Source organism: Lissotriton helveticus, chromosome 6 (genome assembly GCF_964261635.1).
Source record: "Lissotriton helveticus chromosome 6, aLisHel1.1, whole genome shotgun sequence".
In the NCBI taxonomy this organism is placed as follows: Eukaryota; Metazoa; Chordata; class Amphibia; order Caudata; family Salamandridae; genus Lissotriton; species Lissotriton helveticus.
In genome coordinates, this window is record NC_136067.1 from 852,996,402 (window position 1) to 853,014,909 (window position 18,508).

General features: G+C 49.8%; 1 protein-coding gene across 2 annotated transcripts in view; it reads right to left on the minus strand.

Moving 5' to 3' along the window:
- The window catches only part of TBC1D32 (TBC1 domain family member 32), a 940,667-nt gene that overhangs the window by 425,215 nt on the left and 496,944 nt on the right, over window positions 1–18,508 (minus strand). For both annotated transcript variants that reach the window (XM_078648467.1, XM_078648468.1), the window contains one exon: window positions 14,661–14,779. In XM_078648467.1, coding sequence (XP_078504593.1) covers window positions 14,661–14,779 — 119 coding nt within the window. The remainder of the gene's footprint in view (window positions 1–14,660; window positions 14,780–18,508) is intronic.

Here is an 18,508-nt window from a genome sequence, read left to right on the forward strand (position 1 = left end):
TGGCCACGTAAACTCAACCGCTGCCTCTTATGCCAGAGCTATGTCTTCAAGTGCATTTGGTAGTTGTTTCAGTAGTTGGTGATCTGACACCGAACATTTACAGCATTAAAAGATACTTATTTCCATCTGTTTGAAGGCATCGGCGTTACACCCGTAAGTATGACAATTCCCTTTAGTCTGGAATGAAGAGGATAAAATTCACCAAAAGCATCGGTCTTTCTTCCACAATTTTTCCGCACACTGAGTAATGCTCCTGGTGCAAATGCTGAAATCTCCGGTTGAAATTATCTTCTCTAAGTGATAAGGCCCTGATTTTTGGATACTGCATATTACCATCCAATAAGGCAGAGCTACCCAAGATTTAAAACAGTGTCACACTGTCAGCATTGGCCCAAACAAATGTTGCCTGTGAGGCTAGACGTATGGCTCATACGATTGGGCATGAAGCTTCCTCGTAATTCTTTTATGCACTGGGGCCCACCAACACAGTCACAGTGCGGCAGCGCAGCAATCTGTCTAAGAGTTGTTTTTCAGTCGAGCCTGTGCTGCTGCAAAGCATGCAGTATTGGAGTATGCACTTGAAGCCGCCCACTCTCCGCCCGTATTTTCATTGGCTAGTGTCATTGTCCTTCGTAAATGCTGGCTACTGATTCGTAAGTAGGCTTGTTAGTCCCTCCTCTGTACTGCCTTGCCTTCATTTGTAAATTCCCATGAGGACTGGCCCTTTTACTTCGGTTGTTGCACGGTACGTGTTATTTAGTCTGTAAGCACTATTTTCTTTGATGAGTTTCTCTTACTGCAGGCATGACCTGCACTGCTTCCGCTGGTTTTGAAAGCAGCGGGCATGCAGTGCTTTAGCTATGTGGCTGCTGACTGTCCAATATTATTCCTCCTCTCACAGAACGGCGCCCGCTTTAATGTTATCAACACGGGAGCCGCGCTTTATTCACCTATAACGTCCACACTACCATCCGACACAGCTCTTCTTTCACTTGCCACTGGGACCTCCGTTTCTTTTCAAACGTGGGTGCTAGCACACATGGGCCGGTCGTCTGAGCGGTATTCACCCCTCAGCACGGGATACATTTTGGGCAGGTTATGCAAAATGAGAGCTGCATTACCTTGAGGGCACAGAACAGCTCTCTGCCAAGCGTGTTTTTCCACAACTGTCTTTCTGCTGCCTGTAATCGGACTACCTGGCAGGACGAAAGCTGAGCCTTCGTCCGGTTCCAGTATTCATGGAAGGGAGAGTGTCCAGCCAAGTAACGTCCGCCGTTCCGGCTTAGCATTTAAACAAGCATTTGCAATGCAACATGTCCCGCATTTACATGAGTTTGAGCTATTGGCATTGACCCAAAACATAAATAAAAGGCATTGTCATTTACAATCCCAATAGCTCAAACTCGCGTAAATGGGAGACTTATTGCATTGCAAAGGCTTGTTAAAACATTGTATTTTATGATGGGATGCACAGTCCAGTGGTGGAAGTGAGATTTGAAGCACACCTGCACAAACAGATGAGAGCCTCTTCTGACAACACAGACGCTACTGCTCGTTTTTCCCTATGACTGACTAATCTATTTTATTGTTTTAGTGAATTGCGCTCGGTAGGAGGAGCCTTATTTGAGGAAATTGAATTATACAAATATTCGGTAATCTTCACTGTTGTGAAAGTCTAAATAGGGTCTTTTCTGAACACCATACACATGAACTCCATTCACAGATCTCTATTGCAATTATTTCTACTCATGGTAAGGGCCACCTATACTAAAAGCTATTTGCCTTTCCATTGAAGGTGTTCCTCTGAAGGCATTATCACTGCGGGAATTCTACTTTTAGTTATACATGGCACACCGACAACACCGCCTCCGCAGAGAAAAGTAGCCTGCAATCATCTGCACAGTTAAAAACCTCCAAGGAAAGCTAGACGGTGCATTGTTTTCATTTAAAGTACCTTTCCAGTTCTCCCATTAGGCACAGTAAAGTGCTGCCATAAGCCTTTTAAAGAAATCCTTTAATTTAATTGTTTAGGGAACGTTAAAAGGCAACCGATCGAAGGGCGTGTTGTTAGTTTTATAGCTATCAAGTGTGAGTACTTCTGAATACTGCTCCAAGGGATAATGTTTGATGCTTCAGTTCAGAGCCGTGCACGCTGAAAGCGAGTATTAGTTCAGAAAATAGTTCCTGTTTTACAAATGACTTGATTACCAGATGGCACTTTTATTACTCCGCTATGGCCAATGACGCGCTATTCTCAAACTCCCCACCTACCCAGCAAGAAGACACTCCACTTTCTGCAGGCACCGAGAAAACTGGTAGGAGTACAAGCCCCATAGGGGAGAACGGTGAAAGGAAGATGGCCAAAGTAATAAAGATAACCAGAAATATTTCAGCCACTTCCTACTCCCATTTCTTCTAACATAAAGATCAGGTCAAAACCCTCATGGCACACATCTACTACTCGTGAAAAAAAAGAAACTGCATTTACCACATCATGGGCCAGATGTAGGTAAAATTATTTTACCACCTCTTAAATACCGAATCATACCGATTCGGTATTTAAGAAGTGGTAAAATATAAGTACCGAGATGTAGGTAAATACAGATGTGCATTTACCGAATCGGTAAAATTCGGTATTTACCGATTCGGTAAATACCGACCGGTAAATGCCCATTCATTCCTATGGGCTTTGAAGCCCATAGGAATGATTGGGCATTTACCGGTCGGTATTTACCGAATCGGTAAATACCGAATTTTACAAGGGTGCAGGGGGTGTCACTTTGACACCCTCTAGCACCCCCAAAACGGGTTCAGGTGCCATGTGGCAGGCAGACCTGCCCTAAGGGCAGGTCTGCCTGTCATATGGCACAGGTGTGCATGCACACATGTGCATGCACACCTGAATCGGTATTTTACCATCAACTTGTATTTGATGGTAAACTACCGATTTTGTAGGGCTTGTGGGACTCAGAAGAGTCCCACCTACATCTCGATTTTACCGATTCTGTAAAAATACCGGTCGGTAAATTTACCGACCGGTATATTTACTGATTCGGTAAAATTACCGAAATGGCCTGTTTTCAGGCACCTACATCTCAAAAGCCAAATACCGGTCGGTAACGGCCGAATTCGGCCGTTACCGACCGGTATTTGGCTACCTACATCTGGCCCTAAGACCGAAGAAAACATCTTTATGATGAATGCCAAATTATTTTCTGATCTCATCTGCTACCACTAATAAAAGGTGAATGTGAAGGGCTATGCTCTGGAGGCTGTTTTGCAGATATCAAACATCTTCCAACTTGTGCCTCTTCTTAGGATGCAGACATCTCTCTAGAACAGTGCTTCCTATACGTTTTTCAAACCACAACACAATTTTTAGAACAAACTTTTGCGCCCACCTAGCTTTAATGTACACGAGGCAGCGATTTTTTAACGCAACTAAGACATCACATGGCAGCGCACTCTCATTCACAGTCAGCACATTTTCCATTGAATGGCCACTAGATTTGCGGACATACAGTTTTACTGACAACGCTATAATGCAAACAAATGATAAAGTGTGGAAATTGTGTTTCAGTGACTATTGGTCATTTGTGCATCACAGAATAACGCATCATTTGTTTTGATCCTATTAAACTCTTTATTTCCATCACACTTCAGTCAAACAGCTTCATTTTTGCTCCTAACTGCTGAATGTCAACAATTTATTTACAGGTTTTTATATTTAGTGCTGGGTTACGAAAAAGGGCATCCTACAGCCTTTCCTTTCACACTCATTGTACCCCAGCGAGATTGTGACATAATTGACTTTACTTTTCTTTCTCTGACTGCAAAGTGAGAGGAATTTGTAAACACTAATCCCCATATTAAAAAAAAATCAGGTAGCAATTTGTCAGAAGACAAAGTGTGATATTTGACATCTATCTTTGAAGTGCATCAAATTCGACAACATAAATTAAGATTTTTTACGTCATCTTTATTTATTGCTTGGACTTTCATGATCCACCAAAAATCAGCTCAGGACCACACTGCACAGTTAGAAAAAAACGGTTCAAGAGCCCTCCCGAGAATGCAATTAGGAAAGTATCAGAGGAAATCGCTTATATAGCCCAGTGGCTGACAGAAGGCACCCATGTTTTGAGGTAATTCCATGTCAAACCCAAATTCACAAACCAAAAATTGCAGCAGCAAAATTCTGCTAGCAAAGCCGATGCTAACTGCCCTGTGAATACCAAGCTTATCCACAGCACGTTGTTTGGAGGTAGGATCAGTATGAGAGGAAGGACGATTTTGGACTGAGTGGACCTTGGTAATGAAGTGAGAACCCAATATGAGAACAACTCTGTAAAAATAACTTCAGATGGATAAGAACAAAGACCTAAATTCACTACTTGAGAAACAGAACCATAGGCAATACAATGAATTGGATTAAACTGTGATGAAATACTATTCACAAATATTATCTATATATCTATATTTGGGACTTTGATATGATATTAATTCTTATTTGCGGTGCAAGCCATCTGTTCATTCAGTCATGGTATAATGTCTGCAAGCATGGTGTAAATTAGTGCTTGCAACGAGCAGAAATTATGTACCATCACATATAGTCATAATTTTAACTAATGAAACCGACTCCATGACACCAGGCATTTTTATGCCTAGCATTTTCGCAGACCAACTGCATCCAATACAGACTTACTGGCAAGTGTGTCCCTCCTCGCCTCCTCCTCATGAAAACCTTCTTGTCTCGCTCACCCTGCTGCCTATTCAATAGTTTTCCTCCTTATTCTTGTGATTGCCATGCAGAACTAGGAGGGGTTTCATGCCACCTGGTTTTGAATGAATGACATGTATCCTTCCACTGCTGACGTCAGACCTTGCATTGCAGTGCAGACAATCAACTATTTTCTTTCTTTCAGCATTTCTCCCTGCTCCCTCATCCTTTCTTGCCCGCTAACTTTATTAAAATCATCCCACTTCCAGCGCGGGTTTGCAACTCGCAGTCAAATTTGCCTGGAATGTATTTTGTGGGTGCCATTTTTAAAGGGTTTTTACACCTCTCCAAGAAGGTCACTGTGCATACATGAGCAAGCCTCATCAGCAATGCTAAAATGAATACCAATAGAAAAAAACATTTCAATAAAGACACTGTGCATTTGGACGCATATATGGTGGACATCTTTGCATGAATCTGCTAAAAGCCAGAAAAGAAATTTCAAAACAGCCATGGTGCATCGAAGTCCATACACGGTGACCATCTTGGAATGGTTTTTCTTTTGCTTTCATGGAATTCATTCAAAAACGACCACCATGCGATCAGGAACATGCCATGTGGCCACCTGAGGCGAAAGAACAAGCACTGGAAAAGCCGACAGGTTTCACAGATGAGAAGTATGATTTTGCTAATGCACATTTTCTGGAGGTCGGGAGAGAGTCAGACGGAAGATGAATTCAGTGTTAACAAATGAAAACTCATGCATTCTGGGTGCAAACATTATCATGAATACAATCATTTCAGATGGCCGTAGTGGCCAATAAATATAAAAAGGCAAATAAGAAAACACAGTGACAGGTACGATCTGTGCAGTAGGCCAATGGAATCTTATAAATGTATTAACTCAATAAATAATTAAATTAAATATAAAATCTACATGTAGTTAAATGTATCCGCTAGAAAATATGTTGTACTGTGCGTTATCGCCTCTATTAAGAATGCTTTTAGGATGGGGCGTGGCCAAGATGGCGGCTTGGTAGGACGTGTCCCGCGGAGGCTCCCCAGGCCCGATCCCCCACCAGGGACAGTAGCGGACCACAGCCTTGACTGAGCCGGCCACAGCGAGCAGACAGACACCCGGCAGTCCTCTGCAGCCGGGGAGCCGCAGACTGGACCTCGATCCCGAGTGCGGCGCCGTGAGGCAGTGAAACCTGGCCGCCGCCGAAAGGCGCGAACGGCCCCGTCCCGCACCCCGGCACCTGGAGGCCCGGCGGGGCCGCTCCACAGCATCGCGGGAACGGGGAAGGCGAAATCAGGACCCCCGGTGACATACGCGGGGTCCGGACAGCGAAGCTCCGAGCGAGGCGTCCCAGGGTCTGGCGGAGAGGAGGGCGGTGCCAGGCTCCCGGCCCCCAGATCTACGCAAGGCCCCGGCGTGGGCCTGGTGGTGGAAGGCACGGCCGGAGCAAGTTAACGGCCGGCGACAACAAGGAGCGAGGCCCAGGAGGCGACCGAGAGCACGAGCGACCCCAGCACCGGAGGTAGGGAGTGCGGACCCCCCCCCCCCCTGCGAGGCAGCGAGAATCCACGGGGCCCGGGGGCAGGGGCGAAGAGAGAACAGTGCGCAGACCGGGGGAAGCGGGGGAGCGGCTGCGGACCTCCCCCTCCCCCCCTCCCGGCGAGAGCAGCGCCGCGGCGCACACACAGAGGCACAGACATCCATCGGACCCATATGAAGAGGGGGCCGTGACTCAGAGACACAGGAGGCCCAGAAACTACGGCGAGACTGGGCCCCTGGAACTGCTAGTGAGGGCGGTGGACCCCGAGTAGCGCAGCACGAGGCGGGAGCCGGTGGGGGACCAGGCGGTGTCTGTGGGAGCCGGGGAACGCAATCCAGCAGCATCCAACTGCGGCCCTACGGACAGTGAGGTACCGGGCCAGCCAGCCCTCGGTGCTGGGGGAGGCCCCGGCGTGGGCCCGGTGGAGGGTGCGCGGCCCTGCTGCGCCACGGGCCGGTGAAGCCGGTCGGCGCCCACAGGGGAGAGGTGAGAGGTGCTCAGGGGGAGGCCAGCGACTCACAGAGACACACACGAGGCGGCGGCACAACTGCGCCTTGGGGACGGCCCGTGGGGGCGGCAGGCCCTAGGAGGTGGTGATCCGAGCAGGCGGACTGTGGCCCAGAGTTACCAAGCGGGCATCAGGCCCTTCATCGCGAGCTGGGAGAAGCAGCAGTATAGAGGACTTGGGGATCGGCCCCAGGGACAAGCTATCGGCCCCTCTGGTTTACGGCCGGAGCACACAGGGACCCCCCTGCGGACGTACCTGGAGCATCGGCCGGGCTGAGGCCTGCGGTTGGGTTCACCATGGCGAACCGCAAGGGGAACCGCAACATCTCGGAGATGCTGGGCAAGGGACCCCCCAAGCCTGACAAAAGCCCGGACAAGCCAGCGCCAACGCCCCCCCCTAAGGGGAAAGACATCCCGGTTGGCGAGACACCAGCCACCAAGGAGTTTATGGAAACCCTCTTCGCCTCCCTGAAAGAAGATATCCAAACCTTCCGGCAGGAAATGACCGGGGAGCACAAGGAACTCCGACGGGACGTCGACGAACTGGGGGAGAGAGTAGCGGCCAACGAGCTCTCGGGCCAGGCACGTAGCGAGGAAATAGAACTCCTTCGGCAGGAGATCGTCCGCCTTCATGACCAGCAAATAGATCTCCAGACCCATGCGGAGGACCTGGAGAACCGCTCCAGGCGCAATAACATCCGAGTCCGGAATGTGCCGCTTAAGGCGGAGGGGGACGACATGGCGGGATACCTGCAATCGCTCTTCCGAATGGTGCTGGGGGAAGGAGAGGACTTCGCGGTCCGTATTGACAGAGCCCACCGAGTGGGCCCGGCCCGCCGGACCCAGGGCCCCCCGCCGGACATTCTGGCCTTTCTGCCGGACTACCCTTTAAAGGAGCGCATCTTGAGGGAGGCTCGTCACAAGCAACCCCTCAGCTTCCAGGACCACAATGTGGAACTTTTTCAGGACCTGGCTGCGTCCACCCTACAAAAGCGGAGGGAGTTTAGGGTTGCCACAACTTTCCTGCGTAAAGAGGGGGTCCCGTATTCCTGGGGACACCCGTTTCGCCTGGTCTTTAGGTGGAATGGCGCCCTCCACCAGCTGCGTTCCCTACGAGACACATGCACGGTGCTAGGCATCCCCCACGAGGACCCGCTCCAGGACGACATGGCGGACCGGCAGTCCTCCGGGGCCGGGACAGGCCCCCCCGGGACGTCGAGGGACGGATGGCGGACAGTGCGGCGGGACAGACAGCGGAAGAAGCCTCTCAAGCCCGATCCAGACACGGTGGCCCTGGAACAGGCTGCAGCAATCCATGAAGTATCCAAAGACACGGGCGCAGCCTCCTAAGTGGATCCTGGTGAAGGTCGACATCAGCTAAGTTTTGGCTCCTGGTTGGGGGGGGTCGGGGGGCCACGAGCCGCCACTGCCACACACCCACTCATTGACTCATCTACCACAGGCCTAGACTGTCTCATGATTGGCCTGGGACTACGTTCACCAGTTGGGGGGGGAGGGAGGAGGGGGAATGTTGGGGGGGGAGTTGGGGCTTGGGAGGATGGGAGGGGGGGAGCTCGGTGTGTTCACTATCGATTGGCATCTGGTACCAGAGGTTGGGCTGGCTGGAGGATTGGGTCACGGCGGGAGAGACGCACGCATACTTATGGCTGCTGACAGCATAAGTATCCTCTCACTCAATGTCAAGGGACTCAATAACCCCATCAAAAGGAGGGCAGTCATCTCTTTCCTTGAGCGTTCTGGGGCTGAATTATGTCTGTTACAGGAAACGCATCTGTTGGCGAAAGATTGGCACCGTATGAAAGCTAGGGCCTTCCCCCACCAATTCTACTCCGCGACCAGCGAAAAGAAAGCGGGTGTAGCTATACTAGTGGCCAGACACTTCAAAGGGCGGGTTGGGAGTAAGGTGGCTGAAATCAAGGGCAGGCTCCTGGCACACACGATACACGTAGGTACCTCTTCCTTCACGCTAGGCTCCATTTATGCACCCAACACCAAACAGGAGGTTTTCCTGAAAGGTGCGCTGTCTGAAGCGCTTTCGGGCGATATGAGGCTGGTACTGGTGGGAGGGGACTTGAACCTGGTCATGGATAATGAGAAGGATAGGTCCGGGAAGAGGTTTGGGGACTCCGGAGCGCTGTCGGCGACAGGGAAGCAGTGGTTAGGGGACAGGGGGCTGACTGACATCTGGCGGGACAAACATCACACTGCCCCGGGATACACCTTTTACTCTCATGTGCACCACACATATGCTAGAATAGACCACTTCCTGGGTTCGACTGACATAATACCCATGGTTCGGGACATTGACATTACACCGGCGGCACTTTCAGACCACGACGCGGTGACCCTTCAACTAACCGTCCCGCGCACTCCTCCACGTAGGGGCAAGTGGCGACTCAGGGAAAGTTTACTGGCCCGCAAGGGAGTTGTGCAGCAACTGTCCCAAAGCATCACCACTTATTTGGACCAGAACGACACGGGAGAGGTAACCCAGGCGACACTATGGGGGGCACTCAAGGCGGTCATTAGGGGCGAAATCATAGCGATCGCCGCGGCAGAAAATAAGGAGCGAAAAGATCGGAGACGGGACCTGGAGACGCAGGTGTTAGAACTGGAGCGGGTTCACAGCCGGACGGGAGCCCCCCGGATTTGGCGCAAGCTGAAAGCGGTCAGGGCGCAACTGGCGAGTCTAGACCTAGATAGGGCGGAATACGCGGCGCTCCGCCTCCGCCACACGTACTACGTGGGGGGAGACAAGACGGGCCGCCTGCTGGCTAGCAAACTCAAGGCCAAAACCGTCCGCTCCCAGATCCCTGTGATACGCGGAGACGGTGGCGGCGAGGTCCGAGAGGATGACGGCATAGCGGAGGCATTCCGGACTTTCTATGAGCAGCTATATGCCGCCGATCGGACCGTGGGGGAGGAGGCGGGGAAGACCTACCTGGAGTCCATGGAGGTCACCGCCCTTAATGACGTGAACTCCGCCGCGCTGGATGCTCCCTTCCGCCTGGAAGAGGTCATAGCGGCCATTGCCCGTCTTAAACCCCTGAAGGCTCCGGGCCCGGACGGCTTCTCCTCGGGCTTTTATAAAACCTTCTGCCCCCTCCTGGCGCCAGTCCTTACAAAGCTATTCAACTCATTCGAGGGCCAGGGCTCAATCCCGAGGGGGATGTTGGAGGCTGAGGTCGTGGTCCTTCCGAAACCGGGCAAAGACCCCTCACGCTGTGCTGCGTATAGGCCGATTTCGCTCCTCAACGTGGACCTTAAGCTCTTCACGGGCATCCTGGCCTCCCGGCTGGGCCCGTGCCTGCCAGGCGTTATCGACCCTGACCAAGCGGGCTTCGTCCCCTCCAGGCAATGCGCGGATAACACAAAGCGCATCATGCATGTCATAGACAAAGCGTACGCCAACGCCTCGGACGCAGCACTGCTCTCGGTGGACGCCGAGAAGGCGTTCGACAGGGTGGATTGGGGGTTCCTGGAACAGACGCTGGCCAAATTCGGAGTGGGTCCGCGATTCCGCTCCTGGGTGGCGGGATGCTACACGTCCCCGAAGGCGACCATCAAAGTCAACGGGGTCAGCTCTAAGCCATTCGACATCCAGAGAGGCACGCGGCAGGGCTGCCCACTCTCGCCGCTCCTGTTCGCCCTTTATATCGAGCCATTTGCCCAGCGGGTTCGGGACAACCGTGCCATAACCGGGATCAGGTTTGGAGGAGTGGAGCAAACCATCAGCCTCTACGCGGACGACATTCTGGTGGCGGTGGATAACCCTCGGGTCTCTCTGCCGGCCTTCCTCTCGGAAATGACCGCGTTCGGGGCAGTGTCGGGCTTCAAAATGAATATCCAGAAGTCCGTCGTCCTGCCGCTCGGTAGCAACACCCGACCGGCTAACAGGGCTTCGTTGCACATAGGAGGGCTGGAGGTCAGCACCACCGTGCAGTACCTGGGGATAGACCTGACGCCGTCAACCGTTCAAACGGTCGACCTTAACTACACCAGGCTGCTGTCGCGAGTTCAGGGGGACATTGCGAGGTGGAAGCAACAGCCGCTTTCGTGGCTGGGCCGGGTGGCGGCCATAAAAATGTCCCTGTTGCCTAAGATCCTTTATGTATTCCAGACCATCCCGGTCACTCCCCCACTGGGGATGCTGAAGAAACTACAGGATGCCCTGCATCACTATATATGGGCGAATAAAAGGTCCAGACTGCGGCGCGACCTGGCCATGAGGACGACGGCGGAGGGGGGTCTGGGGGTTCCGGACCTCAAGCGCTACTTCCACGCGGCTCAGCTTAGATTCCTACTGGAGTGGTCCCGACCGACTTCGGAGAAACACTGGTTGTTCCAGGACAGAGCCATGGCAGGCCTGCCCCTCTGGAAGGTTCCCTATTTGGCGCGCCCAGACAGACCACAGTACCTCAAAAGATCTCCTATCACCAGGACCCTTTTGCAAGTGTGGGATGCTACCGCGGTCCCTAGGGGCCTGACGACCTTTCCCTCCCCCATGACGCCTCTGCTGGACAATCCGGCGTTCCCCCCTGGCAGCTTCCCGAGCTCATTCCCACAATGGCGACAATCCGAATGTCGCTCCGCGGGCCACCTCTTCGACACGGAGGGCTTCATGACATGGGACGCCGTGACAGCACACTACTCATTGGATAAGCCACTCCGCTACCAGTACTTCCAGCTTAGGCACTGGCTAACGCACGCTGACGTGGCGCCTTTGGTTGGACACCCCCTCACCCCCTATGAGCGTTGGATTGTGACCAAGACATCGGACACAAGGTCTATCACAGAGCTGTATCAGATGCTGTCCCCGCCCCCCCCTTCGGAGAAATCTGCTGGGCAGAGGCGCTGGGAGAGGGAACTGGGACGCGCTCTTTCAGCTAAAGAATGGCGAGCCGTATACCACCGTGCTCATCACACGGCCAGGAATACCGCTAGCAGGGAGGCGGCGGTCAAGATCGCCTACTACTGGCACTTGACCCCTGAGCGTCTGCATCAGGGGAATCCGAGCAAAGACCCTAAATGTTGGAGAGGGTGCGGGCACACGGGGACCATGCTACACATCTTGTGGGACTGTACCGAGGTACAGGAATATTGGACAGCGGTACTTAAGGACATAGACACTCACTTTGACACCGACATTCCACGATTCCCAGCTTATGCTGTTCTCGGACTGCCGAACGACCTGACGTTCCCCCTCAAGTCCATGAGGGGAAAACAGATGGGACTGGCAATGGGGGCAGCGACGCAGCACATCTTATCACTCTGGGGGTCCACCAGGCAGCCCACACACACGGGGTGGTTACATCGGTTATGGTACATCATGGGGATGGAGAGGATACAGGCCTCGCTTACTCAGTCCTCCGACACCTTCAGGGCAACATGGCAACCACTTATCTCTCTACTCTCCCAAGAATTCACGGAGCTCACCTGCCCGAGGTATCTCCGGGTCCTGAAACTGGCGGAGGGGTTTAGAGATGAAAAGACCAGAGCGGAACATAAAGTCTAGCCTCTACACAGTACAACCGACCTTAGGCGCTACAGGGAACACACCGGGCGGGTGGAGGGAGGTTGGGGGGGTTGGTGAGGGGGTGGGATACCGTTGGGGTTGGGCGGGAGGGGGGGCCTGTTGGGGAGTTGGTGGAAAAGAGTTCGGATGGCCGCAGGGGGGCATGTCCCTCCGCCAAGCAAGCATAGTAGGGCGCCCGGACTTGCCTCACTTTATGGACACTCAGAGGGGTGCGCTGCTGGGACGGGGACGGGCGCCTAGACATAGCTTTTTGTTTCTTCATATACTGTATGTATAACATTGCTTTGTGGAACTCAATAAAAATATATTTGATCAAAAAAAAAAAAAAAGAATGCTTTTAGAAAGAATATCTACTTGATGTTTCCTAGTACCTTGGCCCCAGCAATTTCCTTACTGCTATTACTACCATTCACAAGCTACTCTGACAAATGGATGTCTGCTGGGGAGCTTATCTCCTCCACTGCACTCTTCAAGAAAGAAGTGAAAGCCATCCTTATGGCCAAGTTCACCTGATCCTTATTGTTGTTGTTCAGAGACTTTGCACCGATTTTGTAACTTTGGTTACTTGATGGTCCAATAACTTCATATTCATACATGATTGTGTTCCTATTATGCTACTCACCTACTACCCATTACTATACGGTGCACATTAGTATGTTGAATCTCCCCCTTGTTGCCCCTACCCCTTGTTCTCTGTATCTCTAAGTTAGTGATATAGATATCCTTGTAGCCTGAGCCCTCCTGACCTCTTTTGCAGTTGGATCAAAGACTCTGCACCGTCTTATATTATTGTCTATTTTGAGTGTTTATTGGTATCTACTGATCTCTATTGTAGCTGGATCAAAGTCTCTGCACCGCCTTATTTTATTGTCTATTTGAGTGTTTACTGTTATCTCATGATCTCTATTGTAGCTAGATCAGACTCTGCACCGTCTTATATTATTGTCTATTTGAGTGTTTACTGTTATCTCATGATCTCTATTGTAGCTAGATCAAAGACTCTGCACCGCCTTATTTTATTGTCTATCTGAGTGCTTACTGGTATCTTATCAGCACATGACTGTTATCCTATTATGCTATCGTTTACTATACTGTATCCAATTATTATGTTTAGTCACCCTCCTGTAGCCCACTCCCCCCCGTGAAGCGCTCTGATATCTGTAAAGATCTTGTTTGCGCTATATAAAACTTTGAATAAATAAATAAATAAATAAATAGGTATTACTCTTCTCAGGTGAGCTCACCTACTTGCCCCCTTTTCTGAACCTGGACAGCACTTTTAATTATTTTGTTTTATATATGCTTTGTTACGAAGGATCGTGTTGTTCTTGTTATTTTGACACATAAGATGATCAGATTTATCACACGTGTGTGTCACTAATGAAGGAGCACCGAGCATGTAGTTCTGTAAAGGCACTCCCTGCGCTGTTTTTGTCACTTTAATTGTTTAGTTGATTAAAATTATTATTTGACAGCACATCATTTCTGCACATTCCAACAACTATGGACCTCTGTTCCTTGTTCTACTAACTGCCCCAGGTATCCGGCGATTACTGGGTTTCCCGTTTTGTTACAAAACTACCTTTAGAAAGAATATATCAAATATTACAACACATTTCTCTGTCATTTGCTAATTCTTTTTATTGGGATTTTTTTTTTAATTATCATGCTCCCTTCTAGAAGTTATACCTCCAAAAGGATAATAATGTGGGATACAAAAATAATGGATCACGCATCGGTAAAAAAAAAATTAGAACAAAAAGGAAGTCATTTCCTCCCATCTGTGCTTTTTCTTCTTATTTACGCTTTTGAACTGTGGGCAAATGCTCTCTTTCCAATGGTAGAAGCGTCGCAAATGGTGTGGGTCTAGCTGCTAAATTCAGGCATGCTAGTCTGACACCATCTTCAGGTGCACCATTGTTGTACAAGACAGTTGTTTGGAAAGTAACTTGCCACTGTGGTGAGAAACTCGCCTTGCAAGAAACCTTTCACCACGTTTGACAAAGGTGTTTTCAAGACCAAACTAATGGCAGACTGGTCCAGCTGCCAAAATCAATGGTGGAAGATGTAAAACAGACTGGTAAGTGACAACAAATGGCCCCAAATACAATTTATTGACACTTTAGAGAAAACAAAGGTAGACGTAAAGATTAAATAGAAGCTGAAGGCTTAGAGTAGGAAACAGTTTAAAAGTATGAGGTAAATGTACAATCTAGCTGAGTCTATTGACCTATGACTGGAATCAGATTATGCACGGGGATCCAGCACTGGGCATGACAGTCACATGGACATTTAGGAATTCATAAGAACTTCTCACCTTATGACAGCTCCTGTCAATAGGGTCTACCGGGATGGATCTTGGGTAAATTACTCGAACATCATCTCTTCCGCATTCCAGAACAGACCATAACTCTGTAACTAGAGCCTGAATGAAGCCTGCAGAGAGACAAATCATCCCAGTTATTAATCATTTTGCCAGAAGAGGGTGAACAAACACTTATTTGAGGTATTTCAAAATTTGTATTGCAGCACGCTGGCAAATATGATTAGAATAGCAAAAAAGAAGAAAAAACTACTAACCTTTCTACTAATTTCCGTACAATCAGTCAATATACACCCTGTAGTTGCAACGAATGAGAACAACAATTGGCAAAGACCAGGACTGGTTTTTTTGTGGCAAATATACATTAAATATTAAAAGTGTAAAAGTAATACAATGTAAACAATACCACAATCAGTAGTGGCGTGAATATTTGCTAAACAAAAGTTTAGGAAAAAAATGAACCACTGGAAGAATAAATAAAACTAAATAGGAAATGAAAGCAGAACGTTTAAGGCAGATGTGCACATGTACAAAACAAAAAATCCATCACTTACAGTGAAAAAAACACAATGTCGGAATTGGACTGATCCAGTGCCCTATGGCGGACTAAAGAAAAGTGTGGTATATTGCACTTGAATAGCCCAATCTGCATGTATGTATGTATACTACTTGGGCGCTGAAGAAGGCAAACCTACGCCGAAATGCATTCGCCCGTCTTTCTTGTGAATAAATGGCTTCCTTGAACTTCCCCTGCTGTGGCCTTTGCTTGCTTTCCTTTTCGTGAAGGAAGTTTTTGTTGCATACAATTCACGTCGGCCAGAGACGTGCTTCAGAGGCCCCTGCTCTACAAAGTGGCCCGGACTTCACTGGCACCCTACTGTTTGACAGTCTTTTTTCTCCGAGTTATTGGACAGCCTGGGCCCGCCTCGCTGTGTGGGGGGAGAAGCTGGCGGCTGTGTGGTACTTACCGCGCACAGGGCGGCGAGCACTGTCTCTCTGCCCCCGCTTATTGGACTTCCTTACAGTGAGGTTGGAGCAGTTGGGGACCCGAGGAGGCTACCATCACTTGAATAACAAGCAGGAAAATTCGGCTTTTCCTTTGCGCAGTGTCCTGCATCGAGCGCAAACCAATTGGCAGCATTTCCCCCAGCGCATCTTACCTGGGTTCCCAACAGGTTATTCTGGGTGTTGCAGTCCATTGAAAGATCGTAGGACAGGCAACAGGTGTGCTAACATCAATGGGGGCGGAGCACCTTTGAACTTTCAAATGGAGGGCAGGACGCTCGGCAAAGCTTGGGCGCTGAAGAAGGCAAACCTACGCCGAAATGCATTCGCCCGTCTTTCTTGTGAATAAATGGCTTCCTTGAACTTCCCCTGCTGTGGCCTTTGCTTGCTTTCTTTTTCGTGAAGGAAGTTTTTGTTGCGTATATTTGTATGTATGCATGTAGGTGTATAAAACTAAGCTATAGATTTCTGTAAAGTATACAAACGTTTGGATACAGCATGGGGTCATATGTGTAGATCCTTCAAGGTTTTCCAAACATTAATTTGCACAGGAAGTGAGGTCAGTGCATTTCCCATCGTCCATCTACACCAGAAGTAACATCACTGCATATCCCATCATCCATCTTCACACCGTACACCTCCCCCTGCACTCCGCCCCTCTCCTAGGACCTACTTAGAGGTAGTCACAGCACTGCCTGTCGGCACTCGTTCACGCCTGAAACGTGCCCGCCAGTAACCCTGGTACCCCTACCTACCAAAACCTGTCATGCTCCTCCTCCATGCTCTCAACCCCAGCCACCGCTCTGCTGCCACACCGCAACAAGAAACGGAGGGGGCATTCACATGCACCTCCTGCAAGTTCTCATGCACCCTTACACACCCACAACTCCCGCACCAACAGCACTCACTGGCAGACACTCACACGTCAGCCACCAGTTCATGCTTACACTGTCCAACCAGCACCCACGCAACACGCCATACACACATGCATGCATGCTGTTTAACACCGACTCGCTAACTAAATACGCCATAGGGATTTGCTACCTACTGCACAACGACATTCCACGGACAAATGGAAAATGGCTCAACCCAACCTCTGCCCCAGAGATCGCTACAGCCATCTCTGCCGGGTACAGAATACCCCGGCAAGACCATCAGCACCAGTCCGGAGGTAAAGCTGCCATCACATTTTAAGACACCGTCAGCTGCACCACCAACATGGACACCCCCACTACCCACAAGGAACACCTCACATTCAAGATGAGCATCACAGGTAACGTCGCCCTGGGCGGAACCCTTGTACACAGACCACAAGGACCCCACACCAACTTTGCCAGCGACATCATGGATTTTGTCGCACACCTCATTAACACCAGCACCTTCATCCTTATCCAAGACCTTAACTTTCACCTAGAAGACTGCACCAACCCAAACCCTACGGCCCTTCAAGAAAATCTCGGTCTCACCCTGCACTTTAGTGAACTCATCCACACCTCCGGACACCATTTGGGCCCAAATACACCAGTAAGTTGCCAAAAGCCATAAAAAACATCAACATCTGGATCATTCCATTCTCTGCTATCCTGGCATCCATCAAGCACAACCAAATGGCAAGAGACTGACCACTGACCCAGCTGGTGCATGGAGGAACTCTGGCTGAAGAAACACTACTTCAGGCAACTGGAGCGCAAATGGAGAACAAATCAAGACACCATGGATAAAGACATTTCCAAATCCACCTAAGATGCTACTATCAGCATATAAGAAATACCAAGCGCACAGCTCTTGCAGACTGCATCAACGCCAACACAAACAGCAGCAAGGAAATCTTCGTCATCATCAAAGATTTCATCCCACTTCCTGCAACATCAAACCCTTGCAAGACCTTTGACAACAAGCTCTCAGTATTCTTCTGTAACAAAATCATCTAGACATATGGCAACTTCGACCCTAAACTACAGCCCACCCCCATCACAACTCAACTTCCCATTAAGGCCAAAGAACAAACCCTGACCTTGTGGTTCACCATCACCATCACTGAAACCACTACTACCATGAAGACGATTACCTCAGGGACCTCATCTAACCCATGACTCCACTGTGCTTACATTAAGTACTCCTGCTTTCAGCGCAGCACTAATACCCATGCTCAACGCCTCCTTTGACTCAGCCATATTCCCAGACACCTGGAAACATGCTACCATCATACTCCTGCTCAAGAAACCATCCGCTGACCCGATCACGCTCTCCAACTACAAATCCATCTCCCTACTATCATAGCCAATCAAGGATTTATGGAAACTAATCAATCGATGCCACTTCGACCAACTAAGAAGCAATCAGCTACTCATGCAGTCCAGATTCAGGTCCAACCACAGTAAAGAAATAGCACTCATCACCCCTATGGACAACATTTGCATGATCCTTGACAAAGGAGACATGGCAGCCCTCATTCTCCTGGACCTCTCTATAGCATTTTACACTGTCTCAGACCCTAAACTCATAAAGCGCCTGCACGAGATTGGCATCCAAGGTCCCGCTCTCCATTGGATATGCTCTTTAACTGATAGAACATAAGTTGTCAACGTGGAAACTTACTCTTCAGACCATGCAAACCCATCTGCAGAGTGCCTCAAAGTTCATCGCTCAGCCCCACTCTCTTGATCACATACATGATCCCTCTAGTCCAATGTAATATGCGCACACATCAACATCCACTCCCATGCCAATCACATACAACTGGTACTCTCCTTTTCAGACAAGACCTACAAGAAACAAGTTCACCAACAGTATAACTGAAATACCCAACTGGATGCAAGCCAACTTTCTCTAGCTCA